The sequence below is a fragment of the Paramormyrops kingsleyae genome, chromosome 9, assembly GCF_048594095.1.
Source record: "Paramormyrops kingsleyae isolate MSU_618 chromosome 9, PKINGS_0.4, whole genome shotgun sequence".
In the NCBI taxonomy this organism is placed as follows: Eukaryota; Metazoa; Chordata; class Actinopteri; order Osteoglossiformes; family Mormyridae; genus Paramormyrops; species Paramormyrops kingsleyae.
In genome coordinates, this window is record NC_132805.1 from 6,526,025 (window position 1) to 6,550,488 (window position 24,464).

The window sequence follows — 24,464 nt, forward strand, 5'->3', positions numbered from 1 at the left end:
GTACACAAAATCAGTAATGAAGCAGAGCCGACCCATTGATCCAGAACTCTTCTTTTGAAAGAAATAAGAAAAAAACAAGCAATGGAAACAGTGCATGAGGAAACAAAAGATTGAAATGATTACAAAAGGGTAACAGAACCAGTTTTGGGGAAAAAAACTAAATCACAGGTAACGTTGAGAGTTTTATTAGTCTTTATCTGAGGATGAACCACTTTTTAAACCCACCCCCCTACGCCTCCCTCCCTGACGATTTCACTGTATGAAATGAACAATGAAAGTTACAAAAAAAAAAAAAACCTGCTGAGTATTTAAAAAAACAAAAAAGGTCTGCTGTAATTACAAGCGATGCAAGCTCCAAAAATACATTAAAAACATTTGCATCCAAAGGATGAAAATGTCTTCCTGTTTATTTCCTTAATATTTATATATATATATAGTTTACAAAATAAAAAATAGGAAACCAAAACTAACAGGTCTGAGGGTGAGAACTTGGAAAATACAAATAAAAAAAATATGAAGCCATCACACATACCAGGACTACAGTACTTTGTTTTTTTATATATACAAGACAAGTTTATCCATTTAAATTCTTTTTAAACGCACAGTACAAAAAAGTCACCGACAAAAAACAAAACAAAAAAAGTACAATTCTGTCCATCATTAATCACGGCTTTAAGTCTCCTAATAATAATTATAATATAATATTGGGGGGGGGGGGGGGGGGAGAGAAGGAATGGAAACACACACAAACAGTCCTAAACACAGGGAGGCTGAGGGGTGCACTGGCCAGTCCCATCCCACTCCGCTCTGGACATGTGGCCTGCCCACTTGGGGGGGGGGGGGGGGGGGGACGGGGGGTGGGGGCAGCTCAGCACATACTTCTCTCTTTTAAAGAGCTCCATGGTAAAACGTGATTTGGGTACTTTTCAGATTCATACTATTCAGTGTCGAGCAGGAAGAACAGCTTGCAAGGAGACAAAATATCAAGGGGGGGGGAACAGGGGAAGAGGGGCAAGGAGTATCGCATCGCAACAGGAAGGACCTCCGGGTGACCGAGGGGAGGGCTCCCATACCTGTCCATTTCACATCTCCATGCAGTAGTGACACCAGAGGGCCAGTCCACCCGGTCAGCCCCCGCCAAAGCACACCCCCGCCAAAGCACACCCCCCTACACAAACACACAGCACCTGGCTATGCTAGCACGCCTGTGTGTACATTTGGTTAAAAAATAAAAAAAAAAAACAATAAAACTTCACCTGCCTTGCCGAGTTCATGTAGAGAAGTTCTTAAAATGAATCTGGTAACACCCATGGGAAAGACGGGGAAAATAAAACCCAACTTCAGTGGGAGGAAGAGATTTTAATCAAGCAGATTGGGGCGGGGGGGGGGGGGAGGGAGGGGAGGTGAAATAACACCTGTAATACTCCTTCTACAGACTCCATTCCCTCCCAGTAGGGGAAAAAAAACCTGAAAAAGCCATCTTAGAATACAACTATGTGTTACATACAACAGAACGGAGGCAGGATACAATACAAACTCAGAGCTCTATTCTGACTACTGGCTTTCATTCTGGTCTGTAGTTTACCCTCCAGTCCCTTCTACCCCCCCCCCAACACTCACAACTCCCCCCCCACCCCAAAGTGCTTGCTCACTCGATACAGTGACACCTGTGGTGGTGTGTGGGTACTGCAGGTGTGCTGTAGGGAGGGAGTTGCAAGGGTTTGGCAAAAGAGCACTGCACAGGCAGGGAGGGGGGTGGGGGTGGGGTCAGGAGTGGACAGGCTTCTGTCAGACTTTGGGACATCAGGAAATGGATGGGGGGGGGGGGGCAGGCCGGTTAATTGGCCCCCCAGTTGTAGCTGTTGTAAGCAGACTTGTTGACCTGGGACTTCTGTTGAATGGAGGAGTTCTGGCTACGTTGTCCAGTGCCACTCTGTGGAGGAGGGGAAACGGACTAATCAGTACCACTGAATCTCTGGCACCTTCTCACCTAACTGTGGTTCATGCTGCACAAAAAAAAGGGACAAACCAGTAGCAACAGAACAGACTACAAGCAGCTCCAGAGAGCTATGTAATGGATCACCTTCAAATGTACATTTGATGTGGGGGCTGGGTGATATATTGAGTTTAAGATACATTTTCATACGAGATACAGGATGAGACAAAATCGTTTATAGTAAATATAGTTAGTGCGATGCTCTACTTCTTGAGATACAGGTTTGTAGATGTATGGCTTCTACTACTATGCACCCAACAACCGAAATGAGAGGCTGTACCTGTCCGTCCTGCTGCAGGTGGTGATGCAGGATCTGGGAGTGCGGCTGTTGATGGGGAGCCAAGATGTGCATGAAGGGGGCAGGGGCGTAGCCGGCCGCAGCTGGGGGGTTGATGGGTCCCCCGCTAGCCAGGGCCGAGGGCAGGCTGAAGGAGGCCGCTGGCGTCGCCGCATGGAAACCCTGCTTGTCGAATGACTGCAGAGACGGAGACAGACCGTTACCCAGGGATAGGGATTCAACAAAGTCAAAAAGAGCACTCGACTGTTAACATACAAGCTGAATCAGAGGAAGTCTCGCAAATCAAGGGCTCAACTGACGTTTCGAAACCTTAATTAACGAGACTGACGACAGGTTCGTTAACGTGTCGCCGGATGCTGCAGATTCACCACATGCTCTGTTAGCGTCCTCACCTGTGTCTTTGTGTAAACAGACCCTGAGATGTCAGGAACCCCAGTGTTGCTCGACGTCACAGAAACTCCTAAACAGAGACAGGAGAAGAGGCTTGAGGACAGGGTATGGAATGAGAACCACAGGGATAGGCATGGGGGGGGGGGGGGGGGATGGGGGGGGTCGCAGAGCGAGTTTCTGCACAGCCAGCAGAGCAGACTTGGCCAGTTGTAGATGCAGCCACAGAAGTAACCAGCTGTCAAGATCAGTATTTCCCAGCACGGACAGTCAATAGCATCGTTTCCTCCCAGCTCCGAACAAACCCATACCAGGTATTCAGTGTTCTTTATTGGCTGGGAGCTGGGGGGCAGCAAAAATGGGGACTGTCTGGGGGTCCCCAAGGACTGGGTTGGGAAACAGTGCTCAAGCCCTGTGACAGCCAGTAACATCTGCACGCGTGAGAGGGAAGAGAGACGCTGTAAAGGGCAGATGAACCGACAGGAAGACAGAAGATGCAAAATCGGTGAACAGCAAAAAAAAAAAAAAAAAAAAAAAAAGTTCTGCAGTTTGACGTCAAACATGAAACCTCCGATTACACTCATCCACAATCACCCCATCTGGCTTTGCATGCTTTTAAATCACACCATCCGAGGGTAGACAAGACACTTCCTGGTGCTCCGTCTCCATACAAAAGCGTCAGAAGAAATGCACGGAAAATTTCTGCAACTAGGGGCAAATGAGAGGCAGACAGGAAGTGAAGAACGCAGTTTAACTGAGGCAGAAGCACAACAGAAGCAGGTGGCGGGGGGAGGGGGGCAAAAAAAAGGGGAAAGTGGGGGGGGGGGGGGTGGAGCAATTTAAAGCTGTACACAGAGAGGACACGAAGAGGAGTATGGGCCACTGACAGGTGCAGAAGACCGAGAGGAAGAGGAAGAGGAAGAGGAAGGGGGGGTGAGAGACTCACCAACTCCGGGCCCGGTGACGGAGCTGGCCGGCTTGTTTTGCGCGGAAGCGGCAGCAGCGGCGGCGGCGGCGGCAGCGACAGCAGTGCTATATCCACCCTTACAGAAATCCCCACTCCCCGAAGCCTGGCCCATTTCCTCATAGCCTGCAACAGTCAGACAGCCACAGCCCTCAGCGTTAGACACCAGCCAGGAAGACGGGAGCAGGGGCTAGGAATGGGCTGCTCCACTGCGGACACGGCACCGACGTCCAAGAGGGCTGAGACAAAGAGAGTCCCGGGGGCACTAGGGACGGAAAGAGAGGGGCTCTGCGGCGAGGACAGCAACGGCTGGCGGAGAGGTCAGCGGGTGAAAACGAGCAGGGCAAGTCAATCGAGGGGGGGGGGACAAACGCAGAAATTAAGCCTGTGCAGATGGTGGCCCATTTTCGGAAGGAGAAAAACAGAAGCCCTGACAGAGACGGCACAGAGCTGCTTATTCGGGGGAGTATAAGCGCAAGACGGTGGGCGAGAATGATCAGAAATGCTGAGCCCTTAGAGGTTAGTGGTGGACTCACACAGACACCAGGACTGCCTTCACACAAGAGTCCATGTGCACATGAACGAAACAGACAGACCAGATATGGGGGCAGCAGACAGCGACAGAACAAAAACCAAAAAAAGCTCTTAAAAGAAAAACACGCCTTCCTTTCATCTCTGGTGGTTTCCTTTACAGAAACCCACCCGCTTGTCTGAATTGCGTTCGACTCAATCTCACTTGCGCTAGATGCAACACATGCATGGGGGTTGGTTGGGGGGCTGTTAAGAGGGCGGGGGGGGGGAGCCTATCACAGTGCCACTCACCAGTGCTATATCCATGGGAGCCGTAGCCGCTGGCCTGCTGGAAGGCGGTGGCCGAGGCGTTTACGCCGACGTTGACGCCGTGCTGTTTGGATGATGTTGGAGCCACCTAGACAAACAGGGCGGTAATCTCATCATGCCCGCCAAGTCAGCAATTGTTCAGACTGAATTTGAATTAAGAGTCATGGTCTAGAATTGAACCATTTATGGACTAACACTGCTACACAACTACAGGAAGTCAGACTTGCCCCCTGTCTGTAATCTTGAACAAATTGAATCAGATTCAAGACAGAATCAACTAAGGTGGACTCAGAGAGCATTGGGACATACAAATGCATCATACATAGGAAGGCTTCGGAACCACCCCCCCCCCCCCCCAATCTACAGCGCTGTGCAAGTCTTAGGCAGTAAAAGAAATTTTAAAACATCTTGGTGTAAAATTATGTCTGTCAATCTGTCAGCTTAACCATTTCATATCCTCTCCTAAAATCACCCCAGTATTTGTAGTAACCATCCAATACACCCATGCATTTGACCACTAGCACACATTTTGTTCAGCTCATTTAATTATCAATCAAGTTACTTAATTGAGTTGGTGGTGAAAATACATGGAATGGCTGAGGTGGCTCTGAGGAGAAGTTTGCAGAGAATCTGAAGCGGAGTCCTACCTAACCAACAAGGTTATTAGGAAATTTTTGGAGAAATTAAGAAATTCTTAGTTTTTACCGTCTTACAGACAGACAACTAAGGCTGACTCTAACATAAGATAGGGTGACCAGATAATCCATGTCAGGGAGAACACTTTGAGCTACTTCAGGTTTTACAAACTACTTTCAAATTGAAAGGCTCCTGTGCTCGGCTAATTAGTTCAGCTCTTCTTGTGCTTTGACTGGTTTATTTCCTTGACTGAAAGACTCATCCAGCTGTTTCACATTAACATTAGTGACACATGCATGATTATAGGAGACTGACCAATCAGCACACAGCAAGAACTCAGTGCTCAAGTGAAATCCAGGTCCGTTTAATTGAAATGGTAATTTACAATTCCTGTCCTAGCTCAGAGTGTCCTCCCTGACATGGATTATCTGGTCACCCTAACATAAGAATATATTTCCAGTGGTGTTTAATTGTTTTTTTTTCTGTGCACACATGCTTCCTACAAGACAAATTGCCTTAAACGCGTCCTCCGAGTGTCTGACTGTCCGTCGGTCTGAAAATTTAGAATGGATCCCAGAGTGGGGAAGGGCAGGGCGACCGTACCGGGAAGACCGGGCCGTATTGGAAGGGGTTGGGCATGCCGGGCACACCCGTGTAGTAGGGCAGGCTGGTATAGCTGTAGCCCGGGGGCAGCGCCGGGTTCAGGAAGGGCTGCTGAGTGGTGTGGTGCGTCTGTGGCTGGCTCTGCTGCGGCTGTGACAGCGTGGTGGCTGGCGCCGGGGACGGGGCCTCGCCGCGCCCGAACTTGGTGAGCTCCGCCGCTGGGGGGTGAAGGAGGGAGAGAGCGTTAGGAAAGGCGTTTGAGCAGTATGATGTTAGGATAGATGTCTGTCCCCCAGCTGGGCTAATTCACACCATTAGCATATTAAGCCAGACAACCCAGGAGATATTTATCCTGAAACGGAGTAAACAGGCGTTTTGGAGGCCGATGGCCAATCGAGAGCCCCAGGTGGGAGGGGGCAGGCTGCGGAATGGGCGTGCAGTCTTACCGGAGTACGGGTTGTTGGTCAGGCTGCCCTCGCGGCCCGTCAGCGCCGTGGTCGGGGTCGCGAAGGGAATGCTGTAGTAATCCTGGCAAGGAGCAGAACTCGATTAGCGCTTCCCTGTATTGTGAATATGAAGGGTGGTGACCCCCCCCCACCCCCATCCTCAGGTATTAACAGAGCAGTGACATGTGGCAGGATGAAGAGGGGAAGCAGGGCTGTGAAAAGCCCGTGACTGATCAAAAGGTACTTCACTGGTACCTGTACAACACCTTGTGATCAGGGTCCACAAACCGACATGGCTAACCGTTTAGCTAAATTCAATATGGCTACCATTCACAGCACCTTAACTTTCCACATTTTACATAAGGCAGATCTACTGACACAGAACGTGTCATGGATCGCCGAAAGAGGTTACTGTAAAACGCACATCCGTGCAAGCGATGCTTCCATAAGCAGGCCCTACTGATAAATATAAATAGATTAACCTCACAAAAAAGGCCAGAGATGAGATTCTTTTTGGGAATCACGACCTGGATGAAATTAAAATCAGTGTCTTAACCACTGCGTTGCATAGCTGAGACAGCCAGTTTATTACCAAAACAGCCTTACACAATTAGTCTCTACCCACATTTAAAAAGCAATGATGGGGAGAAAATGTCAGCAAATCCCCACCATACAGAAAGAGAAGCTGGTAAGGCGAAAACGTACCAGCGGGATTCTGGTCTGGAGCATCTGAAGGTCGTCATAGCCGTACACTTGGGGCTGCAGCAGAGACAGGTGTCAATCACCATATAACATGGGGGAGCGTCAGTCTGGATACCACAGGCGGCACTGGGTACAAACCAGCCAAAGGCAGTACTCACTGGGTAGGGGTGGAGCAGCCCAGGGGCCATGATGTAGGGGTTGGGTAACAGGGGAGGCACTCCTGGGGGCAGATTAGGAGGTGCTTTCCCTAGAGATGAAAGAGCATATTGTTTATGGAGCAATGCTACTCCCCTTCTGAAGGGGGCGACATCATACACTGGGGCAGCGCTAACCTGAAGCCACAGAGCTGCGAGCCGACGCCGAAGTGGAGGCCACGGTCACCGTCGCAGAGGACGAGGCCACCGCAGCCACCACCGGGGGCACCGCTGTGCCGGCGCTGTTCAGGCCCATGCTGAGGCCGCTGACGGGGCCCAGGCAGGGCTGAGCTGACACAGTGCTGACGGAGGGCGGCGGGGCGTTGAGTACGGCGGACACTGATGCGGAGGAAGGGGCAGGGGGTGCCGAGGAGACTGACGCTGCCGCCGTGGCCGCGGAGGGGAAGGAGGACGAGTGCAGGCTGGACTCAGCGCCGTCCACACTCGAGTGCTGAAGGAGGGACCGGGAGAACAGGGGTCAGATTTCAGCAAAGCTTGCGGCTGCGAAGGCCTTCTTCAAAATAAACCTCTACATTTTCTAAATTTGTGATTCACTAACGCTACTCTATAATACCAGTACTAGCACATTAGCTGGTCCGCAGCTGGACGGCTAATATGACAGGTGTATGCCAGCCTTTGAGCATCCCTGTGTTCTGCTTGCGTTAATATCCTGCGTTAATATCCTGCCACTTCTGCAGCCCCTGCAGTGAGTTTAACACCGTGTCACACAGCTGAAAGGCCAATGGTTATCACTGGTTCTGCTTCCCACTGGACTAGATAGGGAAAGCCCTGGTAACACTCACCAATAAGCTGGAGTTGGGGGTACGTGCCGTGGAGGAAGGAGCCAGACTGTTCTGCTGGGTAGACAGAGAGCTGGGGTGGGGGGGGGGGGGGGGGGCGGGGATAGTGGCAGTCAGCTGAGTTTCTATACCAGCATTTGTCAGCCAGGTCCTTGGAACCCCAGAAAGCCCACATTTTTGCTCCCACCCAGCTCCTGAGGGGGCATGGAGGGGAAGCAAAAATGTGGACTGTCTGGGGGTCCCCGAAGACTGGGTTGAGAAACACTGTTGTAAACCATCTCATCAATTTCATACTGCATGGAGCTAAACGCAATCCGTCACAATAGTGTAACTCAAATGATAAATTAAAAGGAAAATGAAATGCTTTATTTTTTTTCCATTTGCACAAGTATGAATTTACTGAAATGCTTTGGTTGTCATATCCCATGATGCGCTCCTCAAAAAACACACACATAAATGTACAGTTGCGCGCAGGGTTAGCCATCTATCTGGCATAACTGAAACCTTTCAGGTGGTTTGGGGCCTTGCTCAAGGACCCAATGGAGATGTAACTAGTCTGCAGAGGATGGGATTCGAACCATCCACCTTCCGATCACAAGCACAAATGCCTTCCCTATTCAGCCACAAACCATCCCCCAAATCTAACCCGTCAACTTGACCACAACGCATTTTCTGACCCCGTTACACAACTGAAAAACAAACACGGAGACCCCCACCAGCAGCCTCACCTGCTGTGCTGGGGCTGGGAAGCGGCGCTAGGGGCCAGATCCTCGCCGTGTCCCAGGCTGCCCAGTGACGTCTGGTTGGGTGTCGCCAGCAAGGAGACAGGAACCGTGGTACCGTCAGTCAGAGAGGCCATGCTGGATACGGAGACGGTGCCCTCTGCTTCAGAGGCAGGCTTTGTTGGTACCGCAGCACCTGAAACAGCTGAGGGTGCCAGAGAGAGACATTTCGCGACCATGTCTGCAAATTTGTTTTCCCTTGTTATCCCAGTACGATTCTTGAGAACCCACAGATAATCCACATTTTTGCTCCCTCCTAGCTCCCTGAGCAAAAACGTGGAGTGCCTGCAGGTCCCCGATGAGCAAACAGGGAAACACTGCTTCGTAGGTAGTCAAAGCTAGCAAACAGGGAAACACTGCTTCGTAGGTAATCAAAGCTAGCAAACAGTGAAACACTGCTTCGTAGGTAGTCAAAGCTAGCCAACAGGGAAACACTGCTTCGTAGGTAGTCAAAGCTAGCAAACAGGGAAACACTGCTTCGTAGGTAGTCAAAGCTAGCAAACAGGGAAACACTGCTTCGTAGGTAGTCAAAGCTAGCAAACAGGGAAACACTGCTTCGTAGGTAGTCAAAGCTAGCAAACAGGGAAACACTGCTTCGTAGGTAGTCAAAGCTAGCAAACAGGGAAACACTGCTTCGTAGGTAGTCAAAGCTAGCCAACAGGGAAACACTGCTTCGTAGGTAGTCAAAGCTAGCCAACAGGGAAACACTGCTTCGTAGGTAGTCAAAGCTAGCAAACAGGGAAACACTGCTTCGTAGGTAGTCAAAGCTAGCAAACAGGGAAACACTGCTTCGTAGGTAGTCAAAGCTAGCCAACAGGGAAACACTGCTTCGTAGGTAGTCAAAGCTAGCAAACAGGGAAACACTGCTTCATAGGTAGTCAAAGCTAGCAAACAGGGGCTTTACCAAAGCTGGTCATAAAAATAGTATCTCACTCACCTTCCATGGACTGTGTCGTCTGTATTGAACTGAATCCATTCTGTAAAACACAACAGGCAGTTGGTCCAGCAGGGACAGTACACACACGCACATTAAAACTGCTGCACTGCATTGCTTCATTGTGGTCAGCAAATGCAAAACAAAATTTAATTTAACAGATATTTTAATGCAAAGAGCAACTAATACGGAAGTTAAAAAATAAAAAATCCATATCGATTTAAAATGTCATAAACAGCTGGGGGGGGGGGGGCAAAGATTAAATACATTACTGAAACCAGGTAATCAAAAACCAGATTAGACAGGACAGTCAGGAATGCCTTGTGGTCTTGCAGGTCAGTGATATGACTGAGCATTTGTTGCCATCTTGAATAAAAGTCAGGCTTTTAAAATAGGCTTAACATCATATTATAAGCAGAGAAAGAATCAGAGTTAAAACAAACTTTCCCCCATTCATTTTGAAAACTAGACATCAAGCTAATGCAGATAATGCTCATTTTCCACCACGCTTCATGGGCCTTTTGCTACTTTCACTACTGAGGAGCCATTCAGTAAGTCATACATTAAGGCAAACGCCACTATCGGTGTTCAGGCTGACTGCCATGATTCTAAGCGGCCATGCATTCCCATCCCTTTTAGTATAGCTCCCCCTAGTGGAGGACAAGTCCACTACTTGACTTGTATGCTGTCCTATATTAAAAGAGCCATAAAAAAAGTCAATTTAATCATATGGGAAAAAAAATCCCTTATTGACTACAGAGGGAACAGGAAGGTGGGGGACAGAAAGGGGGGGACACCTGGCAGTGCTATGGAAGCAGATGGGTGGCAGAATCAGGACAGAGATCCCTGATCTCAGAGGCAAAGGGCGGCCCAAAATAAAACCTGACTGAAAAGGGTGGCAAATTTCAAATCTGGCAGAATGATGGGGAGAAAAGGGGGGGGGGGCATTAAGCTTGGACCTACTTAAGGAAACCTAACCTAACCAAAAATGAGTACTATGGGAGTAAAATGGCAACCAGACTAACCCAGGCTAACCAGCATTGGTAGGGCCCTAGAGAAACGGGCTTTCGTGCCCCCCCCCCCCATCGCTACGATGAGGTCACCACAGGCGAGTCGGCAGCTCCGTAGCTGGGGTTCGCTCCTCCGAGGCCGGGAAACAGAATAAATTCCTCCTGTACTCACACAATGGATTCCCAAAGCATCTCCACTCAGACCACTGCTGCTCCACTGATTTAAGATAACATTTTGGGGGGTGGGGGGTTGGGGGTAGAAACAAAACAAAAAGAATAAAACGCCTAGATATTTATAGGTCAGAGTTGCCAACTAGTTCTGTTGTCACACATGTCTGACAGAATGAATGAGTTGGTTGGGAGACAGCAACAGCAGATTGGCAAGGTAAGAAATGGAAGATGGGGGGGGGGGGGGGGATGCCGGAAGAGGAAGAACAGGAGGATACAGGATGGACACCAAGAGACAGAGCAGCGCAGTTCAGTGAGCTGCAAGGCACGGCAGTCTAAGCAGCTTGGAGACTCACTCCGCCACTGCTGAAGGAGCAGAGGCGCTACAGTATTCTACAGAGTCGCCACTAGAGGGCAGCAGAGACCTCAGACCTTAAGGTCGCAGGTCTACTGATGAACTTTAGTCACAGAACAGATGACATGTATGTCACGCGGGCTTTAGGCCGCTGCTCTGTCGTCAAGGGAGATGAAGCTGAGCACGGCGTCACGCAGGGAAGGGCTGCACCTAGCGGACACATGGGGTGTGGTGCTACCCACCTTGCCGGGCTGGACGTCCTTCTGCGGAGATGTGGAGACGGAGGGCGGGTACCGGCGGGTCTGTGTGGACCTCTGCTCGTAGAGCGCGGGCTGGCCTGGTCCGGCTGCCGTTACCGTCTGGGAGGGATACGAGGGAGCGCTGCCGGGGAGAGAGCCGCCCTGGTACCCCTGGTCTGGACTGGGGAGGGCCGGGGCAGGCTCACTGGGGGGGTGAGGAGGGGGAAAAGGAAGGAAAGCAAGAAACTCACATTCAGGGAAGGTGGCCAGAACAGCCAAACACAAACAGACAGACATTTGGGGCATCATGAAAAGTAGAAACAGTCACATGACCTAAAGAAAGAGCTCAAATAAAAGCAAATACAACTAACTACGTGCTGTCAGCATAACAACCATGTATTCCCCAGACAGCCCCATCAACTCCCCACCCCCATCTAACCCCTACTGCCCCCACACCCCCAAATGAGAGTGACTTGTCTCAGTGTAATCAGGTCCACCAGATATGTGTCTGTGGCTGTCCTTCCGTGCGTCACCACTAAGTGACCCTGCCTCTGTTTTGGTGCAATTTGTCTCCAAAGCCCCAGATATACAATGTTCCAGGGAAGTTTGAAAAAAAATCCATGTGATACTTTTAGAGTTACTGCACACAAGATTAAGTGTCTTCTGTAACCATCCTTTCCTAGTGCTACTGGTTCAATTTTGGTGCGATTTGTCTAGAAATCAGGTCTACACCATCATTTTATTTTCATTTGGACGATCTTATATGCCTATACTGCTCCCAAAACAATATCTATTCCATTTGAGAAATACAACCATGCAAGTCATCAGTTATGGATGACCACCTCGCTCCTCACAAACAAGCAGGAGGTTTAAAGGGAGGATGACAAAGGCAAGGTAACCCCCCCATCACCTACCTGCTCGCACTGGTGTATAGGCTGCTTGGGGCCTGACTGACAGAAGCGCTCGTTGCTGGGGCAGAATCGTACTCGGACAGCACTGGTTCGGACCCAAACTGCAATGCCCCGAACTGCAGGTTCAACCCGGAGATGTCTGCAGAGCCTGGCATCTCCACTGCGAGAGACGGGATCTAGGGGGGGGGGGGAAGCAAGTTCTGTCACTGCTGCCACCATGTAGCTACAGGGCACCTTAAACCTGGACAGAAAGGAGAGCTACAGGGAAAAAGTTCTATGAGGTAATGTTGGGATGGAGGTACACTTACATTAAACCTTTTACACACACACACACACAAACACACACTCTCCATAGAACAACAGAGGCCCTAAGATAAACAATGGTGGAATAAACAAAAAGGCTACCAAAGTGCACGAATGCATGGGAACTGACATGTATTGCGCAATATTACTTTATTTGTAGTTTACTGATCACGGCTGCACGTTTTCACGATGTGCGCATGTGACGTACAAACTATTTGTCTGTTCACAACTCATGGTTACACCACACACTTATTTGACACAACCTACAGGTAGACACAGCCAAACGGAATTTATTTTGGGTAATTTCATCTCTATATTTCAGTTCATAAATATCGCAGTATCACTTGAGGATACTTCACACCTTGCGATGGGATTTCCTGCAGCCCTAATAGTGGTGGTATTTTACAATTGTGCCGAGTACTTGGAGACACAGCTTATGAGAGCTTTTGCTGTGCATGGATAAAACACCCAGACGTGGGAATCGGACAGGTCCTAAAGGTGACTGACGAGAGAGCAGCCATGGTTCCAGGTTCCAGGTCCATCTCGGTGCCGAGCGGGAGGCTGCCCTGGTACCTTGGTGCTGATGGAGGTCCTCTTCTTCTGCTGCTTCAACTTATGCTGCTGCAGGGGCTGGGGGCTGGACGAGTGGTTGTCGGAGGAGCCGGGGGACATCTGAGGGCCGGTGCCTGTGGCAAGGGGCTTGGAGAGGGGCGACGGAGGGGGTGCCGCGGGGCTGGAAGCCACCGGCGGATGCAGGGTGGAGGACACTGAAGAGGGGGGCACTTTGTCTTGGAGGAAGGCATCCATAATGGAGGAGGCGGCGGAAGGGGCCGGCTGAAAGGGCTGCCGCTTTTGGAACGGGGCATGAACGGAAGCTTCCGGCTGAGGCTTCATGTCTGGAAACAGGAAGCGGTTGGGATCAAACACTCCACCCGAAATGAACCCAGTAGAGTGAAAGCTGCTGCGAACCTCACCGTACTGTCCGAGGGAGCTGGGGCTGGTGTCCCAGGCGGAGGAGGGCACACTGGCCGGCCCCGCCTGGCTGTGCTGGGCAGCCAGCTGCGCGAGCGCCTGGGCCGTCTTGAACTGCTCCAGGAACTGCGAACCACTGGTAGAGCTGCTGGTTCCTGCCTTGGGATCCACCACGTCGCCAAAGCTCTTGCTCAACATGTTGGCCTGCATGACGAGAACAAGGGGGGGGGGGATCATTAAACCCAGCTCTCGAGGTCTGAGACAACATGCCCACACCTACCCCCAAAAGCCCCCAAAAGAGCGGGAGAGAACGGGACGGGGGCACGAGGTGAGTTTTGCTTGGCTTCATGTTTAATGATTTGCTTTATTTGGAGGGAGTGCTAGTGGGGGGCTGGGAATACTAACCATGCTGTGCTGGCTATAGGGGGCGCTAGTGGGGGGCTGTGACCCCGTTCCACCCTGCTTGGAGTTGCTGAAGACCAGTGCCTGGGACAGGGAAGGGGGCTGAGATGCCTCCAGGGGGGCCAGTTCTGGCTCAGATGTCGAGGGAGGAGTCTTCCCCAGCAACACTGCCAGGTCAATCCTGTAGGGGGCAGCACCACAAATTTAAAAAAAAAACAACAACAACAACAACAACAGCACTAAGGTATCTCTGCACAAACATGGAGGCAGTCTGATAGAGCAACCACATAAGAATTTAACTATAATCATCACGGGAAATTAACAATGACCTACCTCTGCCCAGCAGTGATGGTGACGTTCTCCTGGGGCACGGACATGGCTGCAACACTCGAGGCCGTGAAGATCTTGGTCTCTGACAGCTTGGAGCAGACATCAGATCAAAGTGAGTAACAAGTACCATCCCAAACACAGAACGAAGCAGAGCATGGTGACATTAACATGTTTTTTTTTTTTAAACCAGCTGTCAGGCTGCCAACTGCGCTTGAACATTAAAATCACTGGAGATATTTACTTTTCCAAAACAATAGTTAGCAGATGCTTTTATCCAAAGCAATGTACAACTAAAAAGCAGGACTAGCTTGTTCCTGGAGAAATTGGGGGGCTTCTCATGGAGCCAACAGTCTTAAACCAGAGTCACACAGCACTCCCCGCTGGGGAATACCCAAAAACCCCTAGTTTTATTTACTTTTGACGACATCACACCCTATCAGACACCCATCAGCGTGACACGCCTGGGTACCTACATCCTCATTCCAGTCCTCTGTCCCCCACTCCTCAGGTGCCGTCCTCCATGCTCCTGGAGACAGAACAAAGCGACCCCATTAAACCAGAACCCAACCCCCCCAAACTGGCTGTGTGGCATGCTGCCATCCCCTCTGTCGTCATCTAAACTCCACACAGGCAGGCTTGGACAGACCAAAATGAACGAGATAATCGAGATTCATTAAAAAAAAGAACTTTTGCAGAAAGAGTCAAATAAAAATGAATAATCATACCAGGAGCAGAGTCAAATTTTCCAGGATAATTTGTTCCCTCGACGCCGGAGAACTCCAGCCCTGCAGAGAGAGGAGTATGAGATCAGCACACACACTGTCCCACGGGGTCGCTCGGATAACAGGCGAGGCCTCCCCAGCCGCATGTGAACCGCAGGGCAATGCAGGCACGCCGTGACGGACACAGATGCCGAAACTGATGCCGGTACCCATCGCCTGAAGCGCAGGGGTGTGTTCTGGCAGCCTGACCTACGCGGTCAGTCACTCATACGGGGCAAAGCAGCACAAGAGCAGCAGGGAGGCAAAGGGGTTTCTGAGAAGCAACCCTCACCCAGGTGGGAACAATATGGATGCTTTCAGAAGCTTTAACAGCTATTCATTTGACTATGGCAACACCTCCTAGTGGCAAAGTGAAGTAATGGATCTCACACACACACACACACACAACTCTTACACTCATATTATTGTGGGGAGTCAATTCATTCCAGCGGTCAAAACACAAATCCTAAATATGACAACCCTAACCCTCAGACCAAGCCCCACCCTTAACTATAAGTAACCAAAGAAAATACAAGACTTTTGGCATTTTTATTTCTTTGATTGCATATTTATAAAATTGAAAAATGTCCCCGCAAAACATTTGGTCCCTACCATATGGTAGATTCAAAGCCACACACAGACACACAGACACACACACACACACACACACACACACACACACACACACAGGTCAAAGGACACTGACTGGCACTGTCGTCGGGCTCCAGGCTGCCGGTGTTGTTCCAGGTGCTGCCACCAGCATAGCTCTCCTCAGCCTGGACCGGCTCGGCGTAGTCGGCGGGGTTAAAGGTCCTGGTGGGGAGAGAGACAATGAAATGGGTCCGGTTAGTCTCAAGGTGACTCACAGAGGGCGCCGCTCTGCCTGTAACAGGACACTATTGGGTTACACTTAACGTTCAATTCACAAGAAAAATGCCAACGTGAGCCACCACCAAACCCGCGGCCTTTTTCTCGTGCCATGACTGCTGGCAGCTGGGCTTCTACAGCACATACATCGCCTCACTCACAGTGACAACGAGAATAACCCCCCCCCCAATCTGACCTGCCTTTTAACAGACAAGGGAGTACTTTTCAGCGAGCACCAAACCTGACGTCAATCGCTGGGAACACTGTGCATTACGACGGTATCCTAAAGCCAAAATGTCACCTGAAGCCACCTGGACGCGTGACAAACTCTACACTTTCATTTATCCTGCCGGTTGGACCCCCGTTTCCCTCCTCTGGTCCCTCCCCCAAGCTCCTAATCGCTAACGCAAAACAGACACCGCCCCCTCCCCCCCCCTTCCAAACTATTAAACTTGACAAACGGGGCGAAGCACCACTCACCTCTCATCTCCCGAAAAATCAAATCCTGCCCCCTTATCAATCTGGCTTTAGAGGAGAAAGACAACAGCAAACGTTACAGCGGCCCAAAATGGAGGAGGGCGGAGGCGGAGCGTGCGCGAGGCGGCACCGGCAGGGGGGAGAAAGAGGGCATCAAACCGACGCACATGCCGGGACCCCTGCGCCACCGTGCACACGCAGGCAGCACAAACGGAAGGCGATGCTCGTCCAGGGGTTCTGCACTACACAACATCTTCATTTACATTCAGTTAGAAAGCGGTGGGTAAATCCAGTCAACGGCGCTTCTTTATGCGTGTTAGTAAAACTGCATCCATCTTAAATAAATACTGGGTTAAATTTAGTGCAAGAGGGACTACATAGAACATTTAAAGCAGGGCAGCTTAGGGGAAACCTCTCCTATTAGTGCAATATTTTCTGCGGAGTCCGTTCCAAATGAAAAAAGTTCAGACAAATTCAGTTAAAGTTTTATGCGATAGGTCCTCACATAGCATGTGGTTGTTTGGAGAAACTGATCACAGAAGAAGAAGAAGAAGAAGAAGAAGAAAAAAAGCATTGTAGATTCGGAGGGGCTGGCAGGGCACACGCATGCAGAAGTGATACCAAATGCAGGTTTGGCTCACGCACGACTGTACGAAAAAGCCCATTGAGAAACACGACACACGTCCAGCGGGGGCCGCCTGTGCAGCAAAACACGCTCAGAGGTTTGTGCATCACAAAACCACCACAAAAAAAATAACACACACCAAACGCCCTTTTGTAATAACGGACAACACTGCAAACCCAACCTACTCAACCAACACCACTCATCTTAAGAGAAATTTTGAGTCGCTTGTCAGGTAAACCAATCAAAAGAATCCACTGCAATTAACATCAGTTTAAATTTGCTGCACGTTTCACTAGAAGTAACCTGAAGATTCACCATTATCTTTGGTGGTATTTTGCCTTGAAGAAAAGTAAGGATATTATACAGTCAGTTTCAATGCTCAAACGAAAAAACAAATCAATTTATCCTTCTGAACAAAAGTTTGTTTCCCGGTAAATAAAGAGCGAACATACTTTACCAAATCCAAACCACATCATTGGCTGCATTTCAGGAATCCCACACAAAACTGAGTGCTCTTAACTGCCTAGATTCGCCCGCACTCTGTAAAATGTCTGTAAAATCCGCTTTCGAAGAAATTAAAGAATCAAGCGTGAAGTAGGAGTTTGTGTTCCAAGCAGTCAGTGAAATCCACTTTTCGCCAGACCCCTGCCATCCTACCGTTTCAAGCACATGGTCTAAGGAAATCCAAAGAATGCGGCCAAGAATCCAGATGTATCAGGCAGCAATGAAAGACTGCTGCTCAAGATATGCAATAGCTACATGCATAAACACACTGACAAATGCAAACACACACACACACACAAAACCTCAAAGCAGACAAGCCCACACACACCAGCTTCTAACAAAGCTAAACAGTACGCTACTCTGTAACACAACAGATGTATCTAGAATTATCACTGGCATCCCTGCCTTAGTCTCACTGGTGGGCTTGGCCCCTCACAGGAGTGCAGCAGGTAAAGACTTACCCCATGCCCTGGGCTGAAAACCTGCCCCCTCGTCTTCCAGAGCCCCCTAAAGGAGAAAACAACATGACCAAGCAGCCTCCACCACTGCACCCTCCTTTACATAATTGTTTCAAGCAAAGAACGCATCAATACTACCTGCAAAAACACGAGAACTGTACACACATCTGAACACTGGACCAATTTTATAAAAAAAAGCTAATTGTGCAGAAATGTATACACACAATTCAAGGTGGACCTCGCAACAGCTGAACTTACAACTCTGGCACCAGGCTTCAAAGGGAACATCAAAAGATGGATGACATTTCAGACGAGTCATGCCGGTTAAAAAGGTACCTCTGCCTCCTCTGCCTCTTCCTCGGCGACCGCGCTCTGTGCCCCGGCCAGAAGCTCCTCCCACCTTACTCCCATCTAGGCCATTCTCCTGACCTCGAACTAGTAAGGGGGGGGGGGTGGGGGGCAGAAGATGCAATGATTCATCAAGAGGAAACGAGGGGTAAATACAATTAAACTAAAAAGGAGAGAGAATTCAATTGCAGAATTAGGAAACGTGGGAGACACAGCAAAAACAACGTTATATTAAACCTTTAGTCAGAAAAACGCTCCACGCCAGTCATGGGTCTGGATGGAATTGTGAGAGCTCAGTGTTGCCCGACAGCCTGAACGAAGCTGACAGAGCATCTGGTACCGGCTCTGATTTGGCTATGGCACACGCTGTACCTCCTTCAGAGCTACCACAGAAGCAACGAAAAGTCGACAAGTGTGCAGCCAATATGGGCAACTATGGAAAAACTGCTGGCAATTTAATTATTTAAACATGCAAGATACCAGTGGGTTTGGACACTTGTGGGACCTTGGGAAATCTACTTTTCCTCATAAACACAATAAAATATGTATTGCAGAGCAAAAACTAAATGCAGCTGAACGTTAATGAGGTCTGCAGAACAGACGACAAGATGAGTTCCCAGAGTCCAACAAACTACGGGGCTTCTGATTGGCCACTACACTCCAGGATACTGCGGCTGAGCATATGCGCCGAGGAGGTTCGAACACTCACACTCACGCCCCCTGCTGGCACCGCGGCCCCTGCGCGGAGCTCCTCCTCTGCGCCGTGCCACATCCCTCTCTCCTCCTCGCTCCCTATTCTCCTTCCCTTCTTCTCCCACGTCCATATGCGCATTCTCCTTCTGCCCAGACACGCCTTTCTTCTTTCCCACCATCTCCCATGAGTCCTGACACAAGAGGGGGAATCGGAGATCGGATTGAATCACGATACGTAAAAACAATTCATAACAGAGGAAATGCAGCAAGCAAATAGAGCAGCCACCACAGCAGCAGATCAACCCCACTTACTACTTAACGTAAAGCTCCATTCACACAACACCCATTTCCCCAAACAGTACTGGCCATCTACAGGCACACAACACAACAACCATCTTGTACGCTCGTCGTTCTGGATCCACCATTTGCTACTACGACGTCGGTCCCCATAGAAGCTGAACGGCTTCGCCTTTCACCGCGACTCGCTGAAATCCAGATGACCGCGGTCACGGTGACACTCACCGTGTCCGGGCTGCCCTCCAGCAGCACGTTGATGGCTCTGTTGACGTCGCCATTGCAGTCATGGAGCGCAATCATGGACTCGTCCTGGTCCTTGCCTGTGATGTCAATCAGCTGATGTAATGGGAGGTGGAAATACTGGAATTAGGACACTACCGGATGATAGGTGCAAAACTTTAAAGGGGGGGAGTTAACAGTATGCAGGAAGGAACATGGAGAGGGCATCACTGTCCCTGAGACAGGGATAAACAACCCCGTGTCTGTCTGGGCACACGACTTACACCTTCCCAACTCAAACACATGTGCAGGCACCCCCTGGAAATGCGAACTCAAGGAAGCAAGACTTACGGATGCAAGGTCTACACTATTATGTAGCGATACATCAAACAGCCCTGTAACATACAGAGATTGTATGATAGCTGCCGTGAAGAAGAGCACTAAAGACCAGAAGAGACATCCCCCACCTGTTTGACCTTCTCTTCAAAGTCTGCATCATTGTGGTCTGAGATCATCTGTGCGAGTCGGATCTGCTCTGCCGTGGCCTGCGGAGACAGAGAGCCGAGTCCAAACCGGGATTCCCAGACCTGGCATTCAAAGCGCAAATAGCCACCGCTAGTTCAGGAGGTGTTTCACAGAAACCCCATCCTGGGCAGATTCAGCTGGCAAGGCCAGGGAGCCGAAATGAAAGCGATACTGACAGTAACATCTTCCCGTGCTTAAACATAAAAGTATCAGTGTTCAGTGGGATGCTGTGTCTTTCACTTTTGCAGAGTGTTGATAACTGACCTATAAAACGCAGGTCAGATTCAAGGAATAGATAAAAGTACAAAAGGTCAATTTACTCCGGATGGATGTGCACTGGGCCCCGGAGGGGATGCCCATGTGTGAGTCATGTGACTGGCACTCTGGGATTACCTGTGGCCTCTGCTTGTGCTGTGTCTGGTTCTGCGTCTGCGTCTGCTCCCAGCTGCCGCGAGCTCGGCTGCTGCCCACTGACGTCATCATTTACAGTATATACAAATACAAGTATTTACAAAGGAAAAAACACCTGAAACAAACAGAACCGGGCATCAGTTACTGCAGCACTGCTCACTGTACAGTCAGGTACAATTCACCTCAATGACACTAAATACAAGTGCGCTAGACAGGCAACCACTTTCACAGGTACAATACAAAAATTTACTTTGTTAAACGCATCTTTATAAGTTGTTTAACGGTTCCTTTATCAGAATCTATACGCTTTCTGAATTTCTACAGGAATCAATGGAGAGAAGAGACTGAAAATATACCCTCGCATTTTCACATCTGCCTCACCCATACCCCACCTGTATCCCCATTACACAACGAGGGTCAGGAAGCTGGAACACTGCAGATTTATTACACCAACATTTAAAGTACGTGAGGAAAAGAAAACCTTCCTCTGCGTCACTAGTAAGTACAGGAGCAGCAAAGCAAAGTTAACATTTTACACAGAGTCGTGTGTGGTAAACCCGCGCAGACAGGGCAGTGACCCGGACCCAGAGCAGCCCGGTTACTCGCCGGCGGCGGGCTCTTTTCTGACCGCCCCCCGCCCCCCCCCCGCGACGCTTCAGGGTTACGGCTAAAGCCGTGGGGAGACACGGCTCCGCTGCACCCGCGTTTGTCACCCTCAACGCGGGCACTCTTTGTACTGCGCTAGCGAAAAACCTTGTAAACGCCTCGAAACCTATTTTTGCTAACTGGAGCCATTAAGCGCCACACTAAAAATAAAATACGGGGAGCTTTTAGCGGCCCTCCTACAGCGTTATTAAGTTAAACACTCCGCCGGCGGCACGGCTGAATTAATATCGCTGCTGTGGCAAATCGCCTGAAAAAGTGATCAACCGAACTCAGGTCACTAGCTGACTAACCACGTTAATATCAATTTCCGTAAACCCCGATTGCATAAACGTAAAAAAAACAACTTGGGCAAGCGCTAACAAGGAAACGTTTAATTTCGTTTAAATATGTAATTACACACGCCTTTGGGACCATACGTTCAGCAGACAGACATCCCCTTAAGTAATTAGCAACTCTTTCTCCTATTCACCATTCTGTGGTACGACATACACGACCGATTTCTCATAGTTCCCTTTCCCCTTAAACACGCCTCTCTACACGATTCTGTGCTTCTGTTAAAATTACCACAACAGATGATACACATATGCATTGGTATACCACGTTATTCGCTTCACCAAATCGCCACTGCCATCAAAGCACGTAGGAAGCGACCTCATGGCCGGTTGGTTAAAGCAAACAGATCCATCCCGGCAACTTAGTCAGTCAAATATTTTACCCGTTTTCAAAGAAAATATACACAAAATGTATAATCCGCCGGTTAAAATCGCATTCTATTGTCAAATAATTCCCATGACTCCGTAGCATATCGACTCTTCCCATAAATGCATTAGCATCCATATAATACGATCAGCATCCCCAGGCACCAGTAAGCTCAACCGGCGCAGAGGGACATACTCTACACCGAGGCCCTTAGTAGGCCAGCAGGCCCAGAATAAGTACAATAAATACCAGACGATAAAGAAACCAAAAAACCGGTGGAACGAAAGAAATCATCATTTAATCGTGTTAAGTAGTCTTAATATACATATCCTAATCGTGTTTTAATATTACCGAACCACGTAAAACCTTATTAAAAACAGACAATACCGACTCACGCAGACAATAAGCGACAAGCCCGGAGTTTACCTGTTTCTCTTCCACACTGACACCCCGACACAGCCTCGTCACGTGGTTATGAGAACACATGGCGGCTTCAGTGGCGTCTCCTAGGTCATGTGATCGACCTCCGGGTAGAACCGCGCCGTCTCTGTGGTGTCTTCCTGTTCTGTGGTCGTTGACTACTGAAGGCTTTTTTGTGATATACACAACACACTTCCTTCTTCAGAAAAGCGCTGACTGTAAAAACGGTAAAATGTTTTTTCAGTCAGCCACAAACGGAAACGTAGGCGATTTCCGTAAACTACTTCAAAGACCTAGTTTTTCTAACGGACATTTAACTTATTTAGAGCTGCCGTCATATTTGTCATTACAGTTGTACACCCACAAACATATAAGAATACAGCAAAAATGAAAGCAAAACCTGTTGGCGGAAGTTGCTATCTAGTCTGCAATACAATTATGTGTTTTAATAATTTTGGAGAGTGGGAGAGGTATAAAACACGGGTACCATTATCTTGAAACCTAATCAATCTTGATTGCTGTACCTACCGTACCATGCTGCCACGTGTTTTATGCAACTGTCATATTCTCTTTCCTGTTGTGACTCATTGCAATATTACCTTTTATCCTTGTAAAATACTTAATGCAAATATATTTATAGCTATATTTTGCTTGTATTTAATCTTTTTATTGATTATTTTATTTCTTTGTTTTTCTTCTGCATTGTCACTGGTGTGGCATACCAGATTTTGTTGTTGTACGCTGTACGATGACAATAAAATTCTATTCCATTACATACCCCTTGTACCCCCTGTACTTTATTTCAGGGGTGCTAACTGATCCTGTACTCTGACCTCAAAAACTTGCTCTCATGTGTATTTCTGTGTGTCTCGTGGAGAGCCCAATTTCCCCAGATGGATGAGTACACTATTCCACACGGTGTGCAGAGTTATTAGGCAAGAACTATTCTTGCAGATCATTTTCTACAAAACCTAGGCAGTTATAAAAGTGAATTCAGTAGTTTTCTTTTACTCTAAGTCAATTTATTTAGAGAGAAGACAGCCTGTCACAAACAAAAATTTAATAAAAGTTTACAAAACTATCAGGCAATCAGAAACTGGATTTTTCTCTCTTCACCATCAACATAATAATAACAGTTTCAAGTTATTCAGTCTATATAAGGAATAACAAACTATTGGCCATTCTATACAGTCCACTTTACCAAGTTTAATTAACGTCCTGTATAGCCACATTTCTTGTCAATGACCGTCATGAGCCTGTTGTCCATTGAACCCATCAGATTTTTGGTCTGGTCATATCCTATATTAGCTCAGATGATGTTGGTGTAAAAAGTATTCTGCTTGCCACTTTAGTTAATCTCATGCTTTAGTAAATCCCAATGTTTCTCAATGGCATTTAAGTCAGGTGATGAAGGGAACCAGGTCTTAATTCAGTAATTTTTCAAGTTTTTCTTGGCCAATCTATGAAATTCTTTGATGTATGGGAAAGAGGCATTGTCCTGCATGAATATCATAACCTTTTTCAAAGCTGCTGACTTCTTTTTTACCAGTGTTTGTACATTCTAGAAATTCGACGTAGATCTTGGAGTTAATTTTTACGCCATCCGCAAGACGGAAAGGTCTTGCCGGCCCCTGGAGGATGGGCTCCCCCTTTGAGTCTGGTCCCTCCCAAGGTTTCTTCCTTCTCGGGAGATTTTCCTTGCCACTGTCGCCTCTGGCTTACTCTCTGGGGGCTTTGGGTGGGGATGCTGTAAAGCGCTTTGGGACAATGTAATGTTGTGATTAATGCGCTATACAAAAATAAATTTGTTGTTGTTGTTACAAGTTCATCACTGTTAACTGCAGCCCAAACCATCACTCCTTTACTGCTTTGCTGGTGCTTGAAGCAGGCGTCCATCCATGGGGCATCTATCTGCTCCATCAAGAGTCACTTTAATCTCACCTGTGCACAAAACCTTTGTAACATCAGTCTTCAAACGTGTCCATGCCCATTCATGCCCATGAAATTTTTGCTTGTGTGTCTTATTGAATGGAGGTCATGTCTTAGCCCATTTTTGCAGTGATAATCATTTGCCTAATACTTCAGCACATTATGGAATCCATGGTCTCCTAATTAACAGAATAACAGAAAGTACTCAGACCAAATAGTAAGCATGGTCTATTTTTAAACAGTCCGTTCTTAACTGGAGATTCATCTCGACTGAAAATATTGATCTGAAGAAA

At 48.6% G+C, this 24,464-nt stretch overlaps 1 protein-coding gene across 8 annotated transcripts; it reads right to left on the reverse strand.

Moving 5' to 3' along the window:
- Window positions 1-35: 35 nt before the first annotated feature.
- On the reverse strand, window positions 36-22,399 carry LOC111859985 (ubiquitin-associated protein 2-like). 8 transcript variants are annotated; one of them, XM_072716182.1, is made up of 31 exons: window positions 22,249-22,399; window positions 20,440-20,572; window positions 19,989-20,066; window positions 19,528-19,638; window positions 19,022-19,196; window positions 18,301-18,399; window positions 17,968-18,013; window positions 16,381-16,425; window positions 15,740-15,846; window positions 14,998-15,057; window positions 14,746-14,798; window positions 14,276-14,361; window positions 13,946-14,123; window positions 13,543-13,744; window positions 13,142-13,464; window positions 12,269-12,441; window positions 11,358-11,559; window positions 10,765-10,809; window positions 9,586-9,625; window positions 8,595-8,793; window positions 7,870-7,939; window positions 7,205-7,517; window positions 7,031-7,119; window positions 6,876-6,929; window positions 6,171-6,252; window positions 5,725-5,942; window positions 4,468-4,573; window positions 3,628-3,771; window positions 2,687-2,754; window positions 2,277-2,471; window positions 36-1,933 (listed from the first exon to the last, which is right to left on the reverse strand). In XM_072716182.1, the coding sequence occupies exons 2-31, from the start codon at window positions 20,527-20,529 to the stop codon at window positions 1,838-1,840; spliced, it is 3,747 nt and encodes a 1,248-aa protein (XP_072572283.1). In that variant the 5' UTR covers window positions 20,530-20,572; window positions 22,249-22,399; the 3' UTR covers window positions 36-1,837. The 8 variants fall into 8 exon arrangements, with proteins under 8 accessions (XP_072572283.1, XP_072572284.1, XP_072572286.1 ...); XM_072716183.1 differs by having other exon boundaries at window positions 22,218-22,258; XM_072716185.1 differs by lacking the exon at window positions 16,381-16,425 and having other exon boundaries at window positions 22,249-22,398.
- Between the last annotated feature and the right edge of the window lie 2,065 nt (window positions 22,400-24,464).